The 22,645-nt window shown below is 35.4% G+C and overlaps 1 protein-coding gene across 1 annotated transcript in view; it reads right to left on the bottom strand.

Annotated features, from left to right (window-relative positions):
• Positions 1-22,257, bottom strand: part of LOC107679988 (protein Smaug homolog 1-like) — a 25,630-nt gene extending 3,373 nt beyond the window's left edge. The window contains exons 1-3 of the mRNA XM_016475722.1: positions 21,723-22,257; positions 19,080-19,342; positions 18,742-18,982 (exon numbers count right to left, since the gene is read on the bottom strand). Coding sequence (XP_016331208.1) covers positions 18,742-18,937 — 196 coding nt within the window. The 5' untranslated portion in view covers positions 18,938-18,982; positions 19,080-19,342; positions 21,723-22,257. The remainder of the gene's footprint in view (positions 1-18,741; positions 18,983-19,079; positions 19,343-21,722) is intronic.
• Between the last annotated feature and the right edge of the window lie 388 nt (positions 22,258-22,645).

Here is a 22,645-nt window from a genome sequence, read left to right as displayed (position 1 = left end):
AAAAAAAAAAAAAAAAAAAAAAGTTTATCATGGGAGAGATGTGGTTTATCGCATTGTGCATGGGAGGTACACAGTGATATATGTCTGGATGAAATAACATGAGCAAAGTCATCCATGTTTTTCCTCTTCCTTTTAAATAACTGCCGCATTTTAAGTATTTGGTGGGGACACTATTCATTACCAGGGTCACGCAACCTATTGTAACGTGCCTCAGAAATTAACTAGGAACTATAGGGTCATTCCGTGTCAAATCAACCAAACTTCAGAAACTTCCCCAACTCAAATTTTTGATTTTGCTAGTATTTTTTCTGAAGAAAGATAAACATGTATAGTGATGAAAGCCAAAATATTAAATGTCATGGATGAATATTTACTGAGTAATCCACTACTTTGTAGAGATGGGTCAAAATGGCAATTTTCACCTGATATTCAGAGCCAAATTACAAAGGGGTAAAAATGACTTCAGAAAGATGGTAGCATCATGATGTTAATTTTACACAGAGATTGGTTTGTCTGTTAGTAAAATCTGTTGACTGTAGCAATCTTTGTTGCATTATGTGCTAATGGTAACCATTCAAAAATGGGAAAAAAAGCACTTTTCAAGTTTTTCTCCAAAGTTTGCATGCCTGTAATTCAAGAAATATTAAAGATATCTTAATGCCCTTTTAGATATTGGGTCTTAACAAACTTGCCTTTTGGCATCTCCATTTTTAAGGCCCTATATGGTTCAGTAGAGATATTGGAATTTCAGTATGGCTCCAGGAGTAAATCGTTAAAATTGTACACATTTTCAGTGGTCAAAAACCAAATGTGGGTCACTTTGCATAAATATGATACTTCTTTTCTTTTAAAGAGGAATGTCTGAAGAATAAATAATGTTGAAACTAGAAATGTATCTTGTTTCCTTCTGTCAAAACAACTGTATTGAACATACCTGTGTGAGTGCCATAAATATTATTTTTCCAAAGTTTGCATGCCTATAACTCAAGAAATATTAAATATTATCACAATGTGATTTTAGGTTCTAGTTCTTAATAAACTTTTCTTTTGGAATCTTCATTTTAAAGGCCCTATATCATACAGTCTCAGATTTTGACCCCCCTCTACAAAATAGTGGATTACTCAGTAAATATTCATCCATGGCATTTAATATTTTGGCTTTCATCACTATACATGTTTATCTTTCTTCAGAAAAAAATATGAGCAAAATCAAAAATTTGAGCCGGGGACCTCTGGTTGAGTTGACACGGAATGACCCTATAGATACTTTGAGGTCACGGCAGAGGCTTTGTCTACCACTAATAATAGAAAACGCTGGCCACAGAATGAACTTCTGACCACCTCCTGATCACGTCTATGACTCATTTGTTCTGTCTGTCTTTACTTTGGACATGGAACCACTTCTAATAGGTCTAATGATACATGATCATAATCTCATGAAAGCTATCAGCAACATGTCCAGGTCACATTTCACCCCAAAATTAAAAGAAAGTTACTGTTTTCTTAAAGAAAATGCAAATTTTTAGGAACAATTAGTTTTGTTTTTTTTTCATTTTAACATATAATGAAAAACAATGTATTTCTTAGCAACATATGCAAAAATAATTATATATTATTCAAATGATAAAATGTATACAACATTGTAGTATGTTCTGTACTGCCTTTAATGTTGACAATATTAAATTAAATAAATATATTAAATGTATGTTAAAATAGTAAGCAGAAAATGATCTGCACTCAAATACTCTACTTGCTTTTATTTAATAAATTTATGGGGATACAAAAAACCCAACAAAAATAACATCTGGATGCATTATGGTAATGAGAATTTGCACTAAATTGTAAAAAAAAAAAAGGTTCTAAGAATGTAAAAAGTGGCATTTCTTTTGATTTTAGCATTACATGTGACCATGAAATGTTTTCACCAGTATGCAAATGCAGAAAATAATCATTACCATTAGATCAAGAGACATGTTTAGCACTTTAAAATGACAATGTTTGTAGCGTAATGAAACAGAATCATAAATGTTTCATCAGTGTGTGTATGAGTAGAGATGTTTCAGCGATCTTCTGTCATGTTTAGCATGGAGCTATGCTTGTTTAGACCTCATACCAATGTCATGCTAAAGACAGACGCACAGACTTGAGGACGACTGTGGACTGATGATTAAGTGTCTCTCTGGCAATCTTTTTCAGGCCCTTCCATTTTTACTGATGGGCCACCGGGATTCTAGAGGGCAAGTTGACAAACCCAGTTCACACCCCCTGGTGGTCCTTTATCTATGAGGGTATTCAAACCCACAACTTTTCAGTTACTAACCCAGACTTTAAATCAACATCCATTTATTACAAAACTCAATAAAAAAAGTGTACATTTGAAGTTTATATCCTCAGTTCTAAATGAGACCATGTGTGTGCAACCACATCCACAAACCACTTTAAAACATGTCGTATTAAAGGAATAGTTCACTCAAAAATGAAAATTTGCAGAAAATTTACTCACTCTCAGGCCATCCAAGATGTATATGAGTTTGTTGCTTTATCAGAACAGATTTGGAGAAATTTAGCATTACATCACCAATGGATCTTCTGCAGTGAATGGGTGTCGTCAGAATGAGAGTCCAAACAGCTGATAAAAGCATCACAATAATCCACACCACTCCAGTCCATCAATTAATGTCTTGTGAAGTGAAAAGCTGTGTGTTTGTAATAAACAAATTCATAAAGATATTTTTAACTTCAAACTGTTGCTTCAGACTAAAATATGAGTCCTCTATCCATGATATTGCTTTCCACCGTGCGAGTTTCACAATTTGAGTTGAATTACTGAAATAAATGAACTTTTCCACGACATTCTAATTTATTGAGATGCACCTGTATATACAGATCAAGCACTGTTTAAAAGTGAAAAGAGTCCAAAACAGTTCTAAACATGTGGGTGGATTTTGATATTAGAGGACAACAGGGGATGGACTTTTTCACTGGAGGAAGCGTTATTATGGATTATGGACTGGTATTTTGGCCAGAAGTGATTGTTTACATTTAAAATGCCTTAACGATGGATTTGTTTCTTGCAGCTTTTTGCCTCACAAGACATTAATTGATGGACTGGATTCGTGTGGATTGCTTGTGAATTATTGTGACGTTTTTATCAGCTGTTTGGACTCTCATTCTGACGGCACCCATTCACTGCAGAGCATCCATTGGTGAGCAAGTGATGTAATGCAAAATTTCTCCAAATCTTTTCTGATGTAGAAACAAACTCATCTACATCTTGGATAAACTGAGGGTGAGTGAATTTTCAGAACATTTTCATTTTTGGATGAACTACTCCTTTAAGGGGGTAACTGCTATAAGATGTGACGAAATATGAAGGAGAAAGTTTCTGAAATCAAAATTAGATTAAAGTGCTTAGTCAGAAACACAGGACTATTTTCATAAGTTACATCCAATGAGTGATGAGAGAAGGTTGTACGTCCACCACTATGTGTCACCACCACTCAGTTCAGTTCAGTTTGTGCTTTGCCAAAGGTTGTGATGAGTTTATCTAGTAATAAAGTCCTCATGACCCTCAGCAACACTCCTCTACTAAAATTAGAGTCCAGCATTCAACTTGGCCAGCGTCCTGCTCTACCTCAGTGGTTGCCAGCTCCTCTATGGCTCCCACACTCCTCCATCATTACGCAGTTCTTCTTCCTTCGCTCCACCCATCCAGCTGGATACAGAGGGAGTGCTGCTGCTAAAACAATGCAGCTTACTCATCTCAAGGATTCTGACTTCCTCTGCCACCATCCCCCCGTTCACTTCCTTCAGGATCCGATCGCAGAGATTCCAGAGAGACGTTGGACCTCTTTCTCACACTATCCTTTTTTCATTCTTCTCTTTCATATGTCATTTGAAAGGTCTCGCAGAGTAGAAAAAAAACCAAGCATAATTGTTTGGGGCTTTGACCAAACTTGAGCAAGGCATTACTTCTGTGTACGTCACTCAGAAAACAATTTCAAAACTGTCAAGGTCTAAGAAAAGGGCTACCTTGGTTCCAAATGCTGTAACTTTTAATTACGTTATGATATCACCACTAAATTTTATTCACATACAGCTCACATGTTGGGAAATATTGCCAAAAAATAGATTTTCTCCTACTTTATTTCTTTCCTGAGACATTGAATGTCAAATAAGAAAGATATGAAAATGTTTTCTTGAGCACACAAATTTTTTCTTACATTTTATCATCTATTTCTCAGCATAAGAATGTCCAAATGTAAAGATATTTTTTCCCCTAAAAATATAGAAAGAAACATGGGCGTTGCTAGGCCATTTTTATGGGGGCTATATAATCGCCCCGGGAAAGAAATAGATATATTTCTAATATTTCTATCAAACGATACCTACCTTTTGACTCTCCTTGCTACAGTTTTGGAGTTATGAGTCATTATTTTTGTGTATGTCACTCGGAAAAAACAATATGTGGAAAATAATGTGTTTTTTTAACCTTAAACCGCATAAACACATTTCATTACACCAAATACACAAAAAAATTTACTTTTTAGCAACATCATATGACCCCTTTAAAGCTGGTTTATGATGGTCTTCCAGCCCAACCAACGTAGTTAAACTGGTTAGCAAAATGGTCTTGTGACTTGGCCAGCTGTAAAGTTCCAAAAAGGTACATTACTAATTCTATCGCATAGATAATACATATAAATTCATATCTCATAGATTAGCAGTCGACTCATAGACCCCCGGAGCTGGTGGAACATGACCCACACATGTGTTTCTCTCTGTCTTCTTCTGTGCCCAAATACTCTCTGCTTCTTTTACTCTTCTTTTGACTTGTCCACCAAAACCGCCATCCTTTTACAGTATTCAAAGTGTTTACAACTATTAACTAAAGCATTGGAATGAAAAAAGTTGGATGTGACTGAAAAAGAGCAAGAAAGAGACAGAAACGTAGTGAAAGCAACATTCTGCAGAGAGACTGTGAATCACAGTTGATTCACAGCGGTCAGTCTGAGGAAAGCCCTTCTTTAAGGCTTCACTGAGTCATTTTTAGACAGTAAAACAATGCGTTCTAGTGAACTCCACGTGGCACCCGCTCTCAGCGAACAGAGCTTTCAAACATCCTTGTGTTCGGTTGTAATTTGTCATTTCTCCACCCCTTCCACTTAACCTTCCGATTGGCTTAAAATAGAAGCTGCTCTTCAACAGCACATTGTTATGAATAATCTACTCCAGAGGAGCGAGGCCTGAGCAAAAACACTGAGATACTATTCCTCCTGAGCCTCAATAAACAAATGACTTTATGAGTGAGTCAACTGATTCGTTCAAAACACTGATTCATTCAGGAACAAAACAAGTGACTGGCTAAATTCGGAATATAAAACCATCATTCTATTCCTACAATTTTTCAAATGTAAAGCTATGACAGAAATAGTAAAAGTAGCACACGATTGTGAATTTATCACTGAATCATTCATTAAACTAATTCATTCAAAATAACAGATTCATTCAGAAATTAAATTTTGAGTGAGTCACTAAATCAATAATGATTATTAGGCCTAATTATAACTAAGCTATGTTAGTTTTGGTGAGTTAAGGGGAGATACTGTAGGCAAAACCACTGTTTTTTCATGCACCTGTCAAGTTTTGGTTTTTCATAAAGTGTTTTTTCAGACTAGTGGAAAGAAAACATTTAAAATATAGTGTTTTCTGTCCGTTCTAAGCATTTTATGAATTATGGAGTGGCAAAAATTAGATACCCAAAATTCCCTCTGTAAAAACTTTTGACTCTAATATGTAAAAAAAATTAAACAAGAATTTTGAAACTGACATCATCCAGTGTACGCATATTTCATTAAATAATGACTCATTTGTATATTTAAATCTAACATTTTAGAAAACTTGTAATACAAACATTTTTTGCAATTATCAATGTAATCAATCAGCTGGGTAAGGCGATAACTATTAGTTTTTTTTACCCTATTCACCTGCAGTGTCTCGCCTTAAATTCTTAATTTTAACTTTTATTTGGTTTTATGGATTAAGATAATTGATTTAAATTTGTAACTCTGAAATTTGTATGATTTTCATCTTTTTATTGTTCACTGTGAAGCAACTTGGTCAGCATTCATGTTGTTTTAAGGCGTTATGTAAATAAAAATGACCTTTGACTATATCTTACTGAAGGTCTAGTGAAAACATGCCCACTTACACTACAGTTCAAAACTGAGGGGTCATTAATATTTTTCATGTTTTTAAAACAAGTCTCTCATGTTACAAATACAGTAAAAACAGTAAAATACATACAATATAAAATACAGTAATATTGTGAAATATTATTACACAGGAACAAAACAAATGACTCTCTTTATGAGTGAGTGATGAATCATTCAATCAACTCATTCATTCAAACACACTGATTTGTTCAGGAACCAACCAAGAGACTGGCTGAATTAGGGAATATCACACTGTCATAGTTATCATATAATTTTTACATAAAATGTTCTGTCAGAAATAGTAAGAGCAGTATGCTATCACTGAATCGTTTGTTAAACAGATTCATTCAAAAACACAGAATCATTTAGAAACTTTTCTGAATCATTTCACTGAATCATTTATTCAACTGATTCGTTACTCAATATAAATTCTTGCTTTCTGATTATATGAGATGTTACATATGAAGCAAAGAATTGTGTTATGAATAGAACACAACTATTCTTTTACATTGACAGACCTTTAACAAACAGAAACACAGACAGGCATGCTGTTCACCAGACGGATGGTTAAACCCAAGCAGTGCACATTAGAGACCGTTCAGCCGACCGTACGCAGACAGACGTTTTCCCCTTTTAATTATAGATGAACTTTGAGTCACTTTTAATGAGAGAACGTATATAAACCCCCTGCAGGCTACTGTAACAGCATCAGTGCACCTCTTGACCTGGATACATGCCTCGATAACACTCAACCCCCATCGTATGCCGCCATATGCTCCATTAACACCAGGGACACAACTGGCGGCTGATAAAAACAGACGCACAGTCATACAAACAGTCACGCACATGCCCACGTCTGCATGGGAGGAGATGTGTTTGTCAGAGACATGATTCTCTCGTGCTAAAAATAGGACGGCCGCAACACCGACTCCAAACACCAGTGGACTGGTGATAACACCCTATTTATATGAGACCATCAGAGACTGCATCAGCTGAAGCACACCCTGTGCCGACACACTGCACACAGCAAGAAGGTCACCGAAAGACAAGGGATCAGAGGCTGCTTTGCAACCTCATTTTCACCTTTGTCCCTGTACTGTGGTACCAGATAGTTATTCTATGTTACTTCCACATTCATATGGTATTTTTAAAATAATATTTCATATACAAGCATTACATTTTTATATAAATCTATATTTTAGATGCTAAAACTTCATTTCATTTTCTTACCACATTTAATCATCTTTTTGCCTTTTTGTTCATTTTAAATATATATATATATATATATATATATATACTCCATGTAGCTTCTCAATTAATATGAGCTTATAAGAACTACATGAACAGTTATGAAATAATGTGAAAATATGGTTTAAAGTAGTTTTAGATGGACTTAAATCATGTCACACATAATTTAAACAACTTTAAAAATCCCCTGAAATTTCTTACAAGATAAAGCTCAAGACAGTAAAAATTATTTTTAAAAATACAGTTAAAACAGCAATATTGTAAAATATTATAATAATTTAAATATGTATTTTAAAATATATATTTATAAATATAAAATACATATTTTTACATTTTTTCCAGTGGTTTCAAAGCTAAATTTTCAACAGCCATTATTCCAGTCTTCCATAATTCTGCTGATTTGCTGTTTAAGAAACATTTCTTATTATTATTAACATTGAAAACAGTTGTGCTGCCTAATATTTTTGAGGAAACTATGATTTTCTTTGTATTCTTTAATGATTAGAAAGTTGAAAAGAATGGCATTTATTTTAAATAAAAATCTTTTGTAACATTATAAATATTTTTACTGTCACTTTTGATCATTTTATTATGTTTTTACTTTAAAAAAAAAAACTTACCTACCCTAAACTTTTGAATGATAGTTTATGTACAAAGTTCTTGAGAAGCACTAACATAGTGTTTTTTACAGTATTAAAAACAACATTATGGTAATAACATGGTGTCTCTTGGTAAAGTTCATAATGTGGCTGCATCCATGGTGATCCTGGCCTCAACTATTGTCCAACATTTCTCTTGTTAGCACAACAAACACAGCAAGAGTTGGTTTAGAATGGGATCATTCCTTTTTTATAGTTGTTGAGTCAACACAGTAAGGACACAACATGTTCCAGGGAGGATGATGCACCACTTTTAAATCTCTTCTTGGGACGGAGACAGTGGACACACAACCTCAGCTCAGATTCACAAATAATGCAAATACACACCAGACACAGGAACCAGACACAACCAAACCTGCTGTATAACACATCAGAAGGTCTAAAAATGAGGTCTGTACTTTTTTCCACTTATGAGGGAAAAAACAACACTGGAATTGGTTTGTGGACACAGTATGAACTTGCATCGAGAAGATTTTTCCAGGAGTGAAAGTGGGGAAAGAAAAAATGGCCTATTTGGAAAAAGTGGCTAGAGAGTGAGAAGAGAAAGAACGAGAGAGAGAGGGAGAGAGAGAGAGAGAGAGAGAGATGCCCCACCCATCCCTCTGGCTGCTTGCTCCAGCTCAGCAGTGCGGAATGTGCTGGCATACCACAGGTCCAACAGAAGAATGCACAGTTTCCGACTGGGGTGCGTTGCATCCGAAACGACGCTGGTTAGACACATACCTTCTTTTTGAGATCATCCCCCTCAACGCTACTTTAGCAAACACTTCCTTAAACGGGCTCCCCAAGATCTAATGCATTCAGCAGAGTAGTGGGTGGAGAGAAATACGGAGCATCAATGATATGGAGAAAGGAAAGGGAGGGGAAGAGAAAGAAAGAGAGGAGAATTACCGTATGGCTAAACCAAACAGCATTCCACCTAATGACCAGTGGAAACGCTTCTATGTGAAGGACAAAGCAGCACTGAAGAGATTCCCAGGAGTCTGGAATTAGACAGTCCTCTGAGTGGGAAGCTGAGAGAAAAGCCTCAGATGACACTCCAAGAAGTAACTGAGGAAAGAATGAAGAAATGACCCAATCGACGTGTGGTATACTGAAATGACACCCACGGGAGCGTGCGCAAAGCTCTGGAGAGGCTGACGTTTTGGTTGGCAGAGAAAGAAAGAGAGAGAAAGAAAGAGTGTAAGAAGCCCCTGTTGAACTTTAGTGGCCCCACCTTTCCTCAAGAGCAGCTTTAACAGGCAATGGCTCTGTCTCTACAGGTCTACACAAGCCTGGACCCCACCAGCACCCTGTCTGGGCCTTACAGTGCACTTAAAGCTCAGCATGTACAGTAGTAGGGCCAAGCCATACAGATGAGAAATTCAGATACCCCTTTTCATTTCCAAGATGAAGATGCCCATATAGCATCATAGTCTCTGTTTACTAGTGTTATTTCTAGTTGAGGGCAAAGAAAAGTGTATTAACTCTCTATATATACATATATATATATATATATATATATATATAATTTGTCTTGTCATGTTTTTAGAATTAATTAAAAACACAATTTAATATATAAAAGTTGTCTTAAGTATCTTAAAAATTGAAATTATGTTCAAAATTATAAATATATTTATATTAATATTGTTTTTATATTTAATATGTAATTTTAATATGTAATGTGTTTTATGTTATTTATACAAATAAATTATTTTTTGTATAGAATTAATGTACTAAAATAAAAATGTACTTTATATATACAATATAATGATATTTCAGCATAGACTTAATTTATTAAAATATGAAATATGATTGTTTTTTATATTAAAAATGTATATATGTGTATATATCCATACATAAATCACTGTATATAATTAATTTTATATATATTTATGTATATAATTACATACTCACACATAAATATATATAAATGAAATTAATTAGGAAGTATATTTAATCAAATTATTATTAAATATTAAAAAGTATATATGTATATACATACACTGTATATAATGAAAAAATTTTATACAAATAATTATATACACACAAATACATATAAAGCTTAATTAATTAAAAAAATTAACATATAAATTGTTTCTTAAGAATTTTTGTTACAAATAACTTAAAATTACAGCTTTGACAACTTCGACAAAGACCATGATGCAGCATGTTTGTTTGCGGGCATGTTATGTTGTAACAGGCAGTTACGTCATTATTCGGCTCTCAGGCCAGTTAAACTTGTGGAGGTTTGCCACAGTACCAACTCTGACACAAGCACCAATGGTGGAATGATTGTCTGCCTCTGTCTGTCTCAAGGGCCCTGACCTTCTGACTTGTACACAGACAGAGTTGCCCTCGGTCAGCTGAATTAATTACCCAGAGGTTGTACGCATGCAGCTTCAGCTCATCCGCCTCCTCAGTTCCTTTTCGCACACAATCACCAAATGTTACGTCTGCTGTAGAAATTAGAGAATGAGGCCGACAGTTCTAATTTTGGCTTGGCAGGCGCTTTGTGCTGAGAGTTTGTCTGTGCTGGAGCATACACTTTCTTCCTCTCTTCCTTCAAGCCAGTGATATTTATGGCCACTAATTCTGTTCGACGTTGGAAATAGCAGCATAGACTAACTATCCATTGAGCTCAGCTGGACAGACAACAAAGTGGGAAACACCTGCCTCTGTCAGTAGACACAGCAGTCACTGTGGCTCCGAGTCATCTGTTGCGCGTCTCTATTGTTCAGTATACGGATGATGAGCTCTCACTCTCAAACGCAGGAAGCTCGTCACGGCCCACATGTGAACCCATTCATTCAAGACTGACCCCGAAGCATTTTCTCTATCTGATCTTCTCTATCTAAGCCCAGATGAGCTTTCAACCTGTGCAAATGAGCTCCGCCGTTTTCATCCTGACCCAAATGCACTGTAGTGCAAAATCAGGTTTGGCCTGATCCTGCAAAAAAGAAACATTCCGATATTTTGATTATCTGTGATCATCTCTGAAACAACAACCGCAAAAATATGTAAACTATGAACAATTCCTCCGTAATTACAATAATGAATAGCCTAGTCATTGCATTTTTCTTTTGATATGATGGATTATGACTGTTTTGCTAAAGAGTGCTAATATTTCACTTCATCAGCAGGCCTTAGACTCCAGCCCCAAAAACCTGCTCCATTCATGCCCTCCAGACAAGACAACATCAGGCAGGAAGTGCCATTGTAACCTGATGACCGTAACAGCCATAAAAGCTGTCCTGGAATGGAACGGAAATTTAGTCTACCTGTGGAAGTTCAAGGTGTTGTGTGTATTTTACCACTTTTAATTAACTTTTTGACTTCACTAGTTAATTTCTGTGCTTTGACAAATGAATTATTCCAAGTACAAATCTTTCATGTAGCATAAGAATACATAACAGTGTGTGTATATATATATATATATATATATATATGTATACACGCACACACAATTTTTATTGAAAAGTAATTTAATTACAGACTACTTAAAAAAATAATAGTCCTTTTGAGAATTTCCAAAGAAATACATAGTAGAAAATCTGACGAATTTAGATTTTTTTTTATCATGTTCACTGCAGCAAGACAATTTTATCCTTAAATAAATTACTTAAAAATAATAAATTACTTAAAAATGTATTCATCTGTATCTGCTTATCACATTCAGGCTAATATTATAAACCAATAATTATTTTTGTTGCTGATGAACTGGCCTATATCAAAATGATAATGTACATTTTAAGTAAATTAAAAACAAAACTCATTCATTTAAATGCTACAACTGAATTTAGGTGTCACAACATTATAATGCAACAGTATGAAAAATGGACATTCATTTTGAGATTCCATTATAACATTAATTACAGGAATTACAAGATTATGTTAAACAGTGTTATTAAATAATTTTTTTGGTTTTTAAAGATTAACTTTTAGTGAACGATAGATGATGGCTAAGGTAATATATATAAAGGAAATGAGCTTGCACAATACCAAGTACAAATATCCAGTGTCGACCGATACCGATACATTTTAAAAAACAAAATGTCAGGTGCTCATTGATAAAAATTAAAATGATAGTAAAAATAATAATTCAAGTTAAAGCTGAGATTTTTAAAAATAGTATGAGAGGGGAAAAAAACATCAAATTTTGATCAAGTCCCAAGTGAAATTCAGTAAGTTTCCAGAAAAAAATCAGGTTTAACAGACTTTTCTTTCCTCAAGGAAACTTTGGGGACAACCTCTGGCATGAAGTGCCACTGTAATCCGACGACTGTAGAGTCTGTAAAAGCCTCACTGGAATGTAAGAACATCAATTTAGTCTACCTGTGGATGTTCCAGGGGTTATGTGTGTGTTCAAGTGGCGCAGAATGTCACAGCCAGAGCTATTCCTGCAATGTGGGCCTCAAGTCTGCGGATTTGAGTGCAGAGAGCTCTATTTAAGGAAATGTCTGGGCCCCTGTGCTACTTGAACCCCCTCCTCATTTACTGATCATTATTTTCCTATTCGGAAGAAATCTTTATTTTCGTACCTGGAGGAGAGAGAGCAGAGATTCCTATATAATTGTGCAAAAATAAGTGCCGATCTGTGAAAAAAGGTCCCATTTAGGGCAAGTGGAAGAAACACATCCTCATACTCAAATACAAACCCACTCCTGCTTCACGACTGTCTGGAGAGGGAACTTAGTGAACTGATGGCAGGTTGGAAAATCTCAGCCTGACCTCTTAAAAGCACAATCAGCACTTTTGAACAAAGTCCTGCATTGTGGCACCATGATGCAGCTGCCTGCGCTACGCATTTACCAGCTGCAGAATAAAGCATACTAAACAGTAGCTGCAAAGAGACATGACACCAGCCTCACCAGAGAGACACACTCAATACAGTAAAGCAAACAGAATTGTTGGGTATGTGAAGAGCGAGCATGTCTTCTGACGCATTGTTCTGAGCTGCAGTCAAGCGTGCGCTGACAGCTCACCCCGCGTATGGCGCGAGCTATAGAACCAGTCTGACGGCGTGGGAGATGCGGAGATGAGAAATTAATACTTTTATTCTGCAACTATGCATTAAATTGATCAAAAGTGACAGTAAAGAATAAAGTTACAAAAGATTCATCAAAGTGTCCTGAAAAAAGTATCACAATTTCCACAAAAATATTAAGCAGCACAACTGTTTTCAACATTGATAATAATAAGAACTGTTTCTTGAGCAGCAAATCAAATCATATTACAACGATTTCTGAAGGATCATGTGACACTGAAGACTGGAGTAATGATGCTGAAAATTCAGCTTTGCCATCAAAGGAATAAATTGCATTTGAGAACTCATTAAAATATAAAACAGATATTTCAAACTCTAAAACAAGTTCATAATATTATTGTTTTTACTTTATTTTTGATCAAAGCCTTGGTAAGCATAAGAGACTTCTTTCAAAAACACACAAATCTTTCTGACCCTGGACTTTTGAACAGTAGTATATATATTATACCACAATATACTATTTTTTATGGAAAAATAATTTTAAAAACTACTTACAGTGTAATAGTAGTAATAATAGTTATGACAATTTCTAAAATACTTTCACAAATTCTATATATATATATATTTTTTTTTTTTATTATTATTATTTTTTTTTAAACAGGGTTGTTTTTGACAAGGCAAAGAGGTGTTGTTTTACATGACCATTGAGGAATTTTAAGCAAAGTATGTTGCAGACATTTCATGAAGACCCTAAAGAATCACACCAACTTGTGAAAAAGGGGCATCCGATGTCCCCTTTAACAGACACATTTCTACTAGTATATCATTTTAATAGTTATTTCCGGGCATAATGAAAATAATAATTGGGATGTTTTACAATCATCTTAATGTGACTGAATCCTGATTTGGGCTAGAAGTTAATTCAGCGATGTTCATAGGAAAATCTTCAGCAAATATTCAGCAAACTTCAAGACACAAGCATCTTATGAATGCTAAAAAGCAACACGTATGAACATTGCATGCAATCAGCATAAAAGAAGATAAGACTTCTGCTGTCTCAGCTAATCAAACCAATTTACAGATAAGCACAGCAGTATAGACAAGACTGCAAATTAAACACAGTCTCCTTCAACAGCAGCAGAGATGTCGTAAAGAAAGCAATGTTACTCAGTAGGCCAGTAGGGAGAAAGGACGATATATCTTATGCCTTTCAAGTACCTGCATGTCATCCATTCCTTTTCGCTGAGATGAGCATATTTTGCCTTTCATTAAGATGAGAAACAGATGATGAGTAAGTTATTACCCAGACTGACTCAAGTGCTGACGTCATCCAAACTCAGCATTTTTCTGAGACATCTTAAAGTTAACATCGGCGCCAGGGTTTCTACAACTTTACTTGAGTGGGAAACAAGTAGTGGTAACAAAGTAAAGTGTGTCTGAGAGGGCAAACCTAATGCTGCTGATTACACTACTCTGTCCTTCTGTTGAATGTTTTTCAGTTGAATTTTTGAAGGGCTTCTAACAACAAAACATTAATATCTAATGTTTTTAAATATTTCATTAAAAAAAATGCATATAAAAGTACATATATATATATATATATATATATATATATATGGCATAAATGGCTTTACAACTCTCAAAAAACCCTTATAAATAAAATTATACACATAAGAAATAGCTATTTTAGTCAAATTGTGTCTGTGTGTATGCTTTACATATTTAATATCCTATAATATATATAGTACATACATTATAATATATTAGAAATTATACTATATTTTATACAATACAGGTATAATACGACTTAAATAAATATTGAATTTAAAAAATGCTACATTTTCTGTTGTGTGAGTGATTTCTACAACTTATAATTTTGCTTCTTAGAAGAGGACCTGCATTAAGACATTCTGAAAGGAAAATAATTGGGGCATATTAAGTACATTCTTACTGCTAACAACAGTAAGTCCAATGAATTTGATTCCCAATGAATGTAAAAACGGATAAAAAAAATTTACATTTTCAATGCAAAGTAGGTTGCTTTGTAAAAAAGTATTTGCAGCAGAATGCATAAATGTAAAATGAACTATGTTTTGCTGTGATTATGAGTACTTGCCAATATATAAACTGAATTATGGGACACTGAAAACCCTTGAATACTAAAGCCATGACATTTCAGCTCTACACTGTAGATTCACTATATACCATAGTTCTACAGTTTAACATTAAACTTACTGTATGATTGGGGGACAAGGATTAAAAAATTAATACTCTCCTGTCACATTACCTGTCACAACAGGGAGCGTCAGTTCAGTGCATCTCACAGAGAAGCCACCATGTTAGAAAAACAACTCGGAGAGCCTTCATCATCTCAAACACACACACACATACACACACACACACACACACACACAGACACACAGAGGTATGAAGTCAGTCATTCATAACAACAGTGCCCCTCCTGTCCGCACTCTGCTGCCTCTGGGCTGTGAGGTGGAGGGGCGGAAAAAGGGCCAAGGGTTAAACACCAGCTCAGACAGGAATAATATTCAAACAAACACGCACCTTCTCTCATTTAGGCACATAAATATACACACACTCTCTGTTTTATCCTACTGTCCATGCTGGATGGAACGGTTGAAAAAATTCAAACAATAGCAAAACCTAAGCTGGGATTGTGTAACCTTGTTTGTGTTTTGGATTCACATTCTTCATAGATTCTCAGTCACATAGATGCCAAATTAAACCACTCCACCAATGGTGGTTAAGACTGATATAGCTAGATGAAGGAAGCACTGAGGAAATGTGAATTCTACCAAAGCAAAAATAGCCTTTTTAGCATTTAAAGTGTAAGACATGAAACTAAATATGATATACGCGATACTACTTGTGTCTCAATTGCACAACACACATGCATTTTGTTACAGTGTGTGATGCTGAGATGAGAGGCAAATAAGTTGCATCATTTGGGTCAGGGGAACAAGGCAGCTCCTTCACAGAGGAAAATAAATAGGTCATTGTGGATTCCTCTCATTGGCGCTGTTCTTTCCAAATAGTTGCATCTTTCCACTCAACTTCCAGCTGCGAGTTAACTCTGTATACACTGTCCTAATGAATGGGAATGTCTTAATGTGGTCATTTACTGGTTTGTAAAATAAAGGATCTTTGATTTCAGAGGATAGATGTGACTACTACTCATTCTAAAATATCTTTTAAACTGACATGTTGAGTTAAAATTCATTCAGACATGTAACCACTTCTACACTACCCCTCATTCAATTTATATATGTATAATAGTAATATAATTAAATATATATAAGATATAAAGTAACTGTAAAATCTACTAAAAAGTAACGACTGTAATATATATATATAGAGAGAGAGAGAGAGAGAGCTTATAACTAAATACATTTATATAAGACAGTAATTACTATTAATATTGTAAATTGAAATAAATATATAATTGATAAATGACCTATAATTATATAGGTAAAATATACAAAAATATATTAAAATAACTGAAAACAATTCAAATTGTAATAAAAAGTCTGTGTGTGTGTGTGTGTGTGTGTGTGTGTGTGTGTCTGGTTTGTAAAATAAAGGATCTTTGATTTCAGAGGATAGATGTGACTACTACTCATTCTAAAATATCTTTTAAACTGACATGTTGAGTTAAAATTCATTCAGACATGTAACCACTTCTACACTACCCCTCATTCAATTTATATATGTATAATAGTAATATAATTAAATATATATAAGATATAAAGTAACTGTAAAATCTACTAAAAAGTAACGACTGTAATATATATATATAGAGAGAGAGAGAGAGAGAGCTTATAACTAAATACATTTATATAAGACAGTAATTACTATTAATATTGTAAATTGAAATAAATATATAATTGATAAATGACCTATAATTATATAGGTAAAATATACAAAAATATATTAAAATAACTGAAAACAATTCAAATTGTAATAAAAAGTCTGTGTGTGTGTGTGTGTGTGTGTGTGTGTGTGTGTGTATGTAATAAGACAAGAGCTTAAAAGATTAATTTTGAAATTAATGTTGAATTTATTTATTTTTTTGCCTTTTTAACATAGCTAATACATCTACATTTTCTGTTATGTAAAAACATAAAATAATTTAGCTATATTATAAAAATATTACATAAAAGAATAAAAATATATTTAAAATCATTTCAAATCAACAATAAAAATGATAATATATATAGACATACATTTTAATTTTTTTATATGCTGACTTAAAAATATTATATATTTTAGATTTCTGCATAGTAAATAAAATAGGTTAATAATTAATTAACCATTTACATTTCTACAGAAGCAGTCAATTTGCTAATCTGCCAACTTAATTACATTATTTTACATTATAATATTACATTATAGTATTTTCTCACACTTTATTTTAAAAAATCACATTAGCCTTAATCTTTCCTAGAAACCCCTGAACAGGCTTCGAATACAAAACAACACCCAAATAAAAAAAAATTTTTCAAAAACTGTGTAAAATATCAGTGTAAGATCGTTTACAAGTTTGCTGAGCTAAACAAGTCAAACCATAACCTTCACACGGGTAAACAACAACTAAATCGCCTGAAGTGAGTTCAGTTTGAGATACTTAATGAGGGTCCAGGCTAAACCAGACGTCTGCTTGAATGAAAGAAAATACGCTGATTAACCAAAGAATCCCAGCCGTCTGGTGAGTAATAGGAAGCTGACATTGCTCTGGCTGACACAGGCACAACTGTGTAATAGGCTACAGCCCGAGGTGAATCGCACAGGTAGGCATGCACAGACAGACACACACGCACACACATTTCCAGTGGATTCATTCCAGTGGATTCAAAGGTCACCACCACATACAAGCATGCAAATCCACCATCTGCAATAACAAACTAGCAACTCATCATCACAGAGAAAGAACGTATGAGTCTAACAACAGAAATACACCAACCAGAAGAGTTTCAGTTGGGCTGCACCCTGTCAGCTGGTTTTAATGTCAGTGGACACGCCAGGGTGAGGACCACTTTAAAAACTTCATGAGTTCCTTTTTGATATCTTCATCTTGATGTTTTAGAATAACAATGACAGAGCTGCACTAAGATCCCTCATATAAAATACAACACACACCACTGCAAAACACAAGGAGGCTCTTTATGAGTCCCAGCCCACTATAAACTCTGATGGGAATCCCATGTTCAGGTTTTAGAGTGTGTATGTGTGCAAGAACAAAATATGCAATAGTACTTTCTTACTGTGCATTTACCTTTGTATAAAATATCCACAGGCCTTCAGCTCAGCGTGCTGATTGTTTATTCCTGTGCATAAATAATTGTGCTCCTTTATTGGGCTATTTGGTTTCCAAGGTATTCGTTTCCATGGTCACACGCCACATTGCACGCTCAAATTTACCCCAACACTTTGGATACAACATTACATATTATGCTTTTTACATACAGAAATCCCTATTCCACAAATCTGCAAGAAGTAACTTATGGGTAAATTAAAAGACACCTATACATTAACCAAAAAAGCTGGGTGCACCTGTTCTTAACAGGTACACCTCAAATCCACCTGCTCGCATGTGGTTAGTACTGGCAGAAAAGGTGGTAGCCTCTTTACTAACCTGGATTATTGGCCTCCCTTTCCAGAACATGCAGCTCAGTACAGTCAGCCAAGGAATGCTCCAGACAGAGCTGAAGGAAGCGTGCTTGGGTCCGACTGACCCGCTTGAGGAGCGACAATAACGCCACAGTCTGTTCGCACTCGTTCCATCCCTTAAACCAGCCGACGAGGACTCCCACCTGGTCACGAAACATCATGATCTGGTGGGCAGGCTCACGGTACCAAGACTTGGCAATTGGGTTCTTTGAGAGGGGGAGAGAGAGATGGCCACGACCCAATGACAATGCTTTGCAGCTTACTAGAGAATCACCACGCAGACGTATCCAAAAATGCTTTCACCTTCACTTGAGGTTTGACAGAAAATAGCCCTTTGAGATGTTATTTGCTAGTGGGTACCAATGTATTGCATCTTTGTTCTTGGGTTTTGGAGTTAGGCTTAGTGGTAGGGAATCCCTGTTTGAAGCTTTTGAGATGGTATTCGTTGGAGCTCTCCAACCCTCTGGCCACTTGGGGCTTACAAAACTTTCCTCAGCTTTTCTCCTGCATACAGTGACTGTCCAGCTTTAGTCTTGATGGCATTGTCCACAGAGAACATTTTCTTTCTGTTAAAGTAAAGAGTAGTGAGTATACAGTCCATATTTTAGAAGAAATACAAACACAAAAAGTCAAGCACTGGTGAAAATTTCAACTTAATGCTGGCAATAGTGTTTTGGAAGCTGGTTTATGGTCCAGGTTGGTCCATAACTAGTTCCAAAAATCAGGCTGACTACCTTAGGCTGGTTTGGCTAGTAGACTGACAGTAGCTAGTAGACTGACAGCTGTATAATCTACATATTTTGAACCCCATTGCTGGTTTCACAAGCCTTTGGAAACGTGCCACAAGTCTGTTGCTTGAGTCTTCCAGATGAAAACGACACGTAGGTAAGATTTCTTAGAAGAAACTCGAACAGGTTAACCATTTATAACGAATTGGCAAATATAACGTGGTCTCAGTCCGTGAAACAAGTTCACTTTCCTTTCATAAGAAGCCAGAGACAAAAATAAACCTGCTTCATACAGTGGTGTTTCATTCGTGAATGAATCAGTGTTTTGAACGAATCGTTTAAGAGAACGATAAACATTTGTGTACATTTCTGACCCATAGTTTTAGTTCACTAAATGACTGCAGTACGAGCAAAAAGCGTTAGTTCATTATAAACAGAAGACATCTAATTCGCGAACGAACTGAATAAGCACATCTCATTTAGGAACGAGCGACTCATCTCAATAGAGAATCTTGCATCTGAGATTTTGACTGAAGATTATGAAGACAAACATTTTTTTCTGTGAATTAACATAGACTGAATAATTGTTCACCCTAAGACTAGTAATGTGGGCTAAAGAATATAGTCAATTTTGTCAATTTTGATATCACGCGGACTTGAGTGAATCAATTATTCAATTCACACAAAAAGAGACTTACCGCCACCTACTGGCATAACGACGACTCATGCGGAATGAATCAATGAACCGAACCGGATTCTAAAGACTCGAGTCTGAGATGAGAGGCGAGTTGACACATTAGTTGACACGAGTTTTTAAGAATGCTTAAACGTTCTTTAGTGATTCTTTAGTGAATATTCGCAGATGAACAGTGTTGGGGGTAACGCATTACAAGTAACGTGAGTTACGTAATCAGATTACTTTTTTTCAAGTAACTAGTAAAGTAACGCATTACTTTTTAATTTACAAGAGAATATCTGAGTTACTTTTTCAAATAAGTAACGCAAGTTACTTTTGTTTCCAATTTATTAACTGACAGCTCTGGTGTTGCCATGGTGACAGAAATCAGAAGATGTTACTGTAGTTCTAAAATAAATATGAATATGCATTAATTCATCTCACTCACACACAAAAAAAACAGATTCAGTATTCCTCAAAATGAATAAAAATAATGCAACTCAGAATATGACGCAAACCTGCAATAATTAAATGTTAAACAACACACATATAATTTATGTATTTAATCCCATTAACCAATGTCTATGCTTCTGACCTTCGATGATCCAGTTCAACCGTACTAATAAGCAAAAATTACTCTTGACAAACATTTGTGTGTCTTTGTTTATTGCTGAAGTGTGTTGAAATGTCTTCTTCTGCGTTCTACTGTACGGACGTAAATGTACTTTCCCTTCAGCCTGAGACTTATTCATTTCACTTCTGGTGTGAAAAGGCTTTTATATTTGTCAAAAATTGAACTTTTTTATTTTAAAAACAAACAAGCAAGCCCTGTCCAGATGTTAAAAGTAACGCAAAAGTAACCTAACGCATTACGTTACATAAACAGTAACTAAGTAACGTAATTAGTTACTTTTTTAATGGAGTAACGCAATATTGTAATGCATTACTTTTAAAAGTAACTTTCCCCAACACTTTAGATGAACTGTTAACTGGGAACTCCGCAAGAACAATGCAATCTTAATATATTTTGTCCTGTAGGTTGACCTAAATATACACTTACCTCCAAAAGCATCAGATAAATAACAAATAAAAATAAACGCAGGCTTTCAGTTTCTACTCGTGTCCATACACGCGGCACTCAAGCGATCCTCTAATAACCGAGCGGAATCACTGACTGTCCAGAACATTCCCAAAAAGTGTTGCTCGACTGTCCCTACTGTAAGTCAGTGCACACTATTCAGTCTTCATTTTCACAGCCCTTTACATATGAAACAATTCCCCACTTTACGTCAGCAGTTTGGTGGTTTACCCTGCCTAAATCAATCGAAATGCCCCGTTTATGAGTTATAATTAATAAACAACCCAAAACTTTTAATAAAACAGACTCGTTCTGATTTCCATTTTTCATACTCGGAGTTCCCACAGAAAGCTACTGCTGTGGCAAAAAAAAAAAAAACTGAGACAAGAGATGTTGCAACCCAGGTTTGTAGGCTACTGAAAAGGCTTCAAATGCTGTAGTAAAAACCCTCAGAAGTCACTCACCTAAAGGAGCAGTTGCATTGGTGCTGGTCGCAGGACAGGACTGGACGGGACGGGGAGCGGTGCCCCTTCACTCTGGGTCAGTATGTTTGGCCATCTTGACGAGGTTTTTCTCCCCGCAGTCAGTCGCTCTTGTTTAAGCAGCAGAGGAGAGTCTCGGCATCGCTTCCCACATGCTAATAATTAACACGGAGCATTACGTCAGGGGCTTGGCAGCACAAGGAAGCACAAAAATAGAGAATGGAGTTGGGGAGCAGATCGTATTGCTTATCCGACAGGAGAGAACTGACCGGGGATCAGGGAATTTTTTAGGGAGTCCAAGAGGTGTCCGCATCAAACTGGGCGATGGAGTGGAAGTTTTCTTTGAAATGTTTAGAGGGGAGGGGATAGTTAAAAAGTCCTGTCCGTCGAAGTTTGTGTTAGAAGGGAAGATTGTAATTTTGACCTACTGTGACGCGCTGAAAGTGGGTTACAAAGTGTCGAAAAAGGAAACTGGGATACATTCGATTCCGCCCTGCAATTCTTCATCTGCTGCGAGGCGCGTTGTAGTAGTGGATTCCGTCCATGAGATGGCGCTGCTCTACCACAGTTTGTAATCAGATAGCTAGACGGTGTTGGGCAAGTTACTCTGAAAATGTAATCAAATGACTGATTACTCCTTTTAAAAGTAATCACGTTACTGTTTTGATTACTTTATTTCAAAAGTAATTAGTAATTAGTTATATTACTAGTTAGGCTACGTCAGTGTTGGGGAAAGTTACTTTTAAAAGTAATGCATTACAATATTGCGTCACTCCATAAAAAAGTAACGAATTACGGTACCTAGTTACTTTTTATGGAAAGTAATGCGTTGCGTTACTTTTGCGTTACTTTTTAAATCTGGACAGGGCTTGCTTGTTTGATTTTAAAATAAAAAAGTTAAATTT

This window comes from Sinocyclocheilus anshuiensis, unplaced genomic scaffold (genome assembly GCF_001515605.1).
Source record: "Sinocyclocheilus anshuiensis isolate Anshui unplaced genomic scaffold, SAMN03320099.WGS_v1.1 scaffold772, whole genome shotgun sequence".
NCBI classification, from domain to species: domain Eukaryota; kingdom Metazoa; phylum Chordata; class Actinopteri; order Cypriniformes; family Cyprinidae; genus Sinocyclocheilus; species Sinocyclocheilus anshuiensis.
Note: the sequence above shows the minus strand (reverse complement) of the source record. Positions and strands in the feature narration are given on the sequence as shown.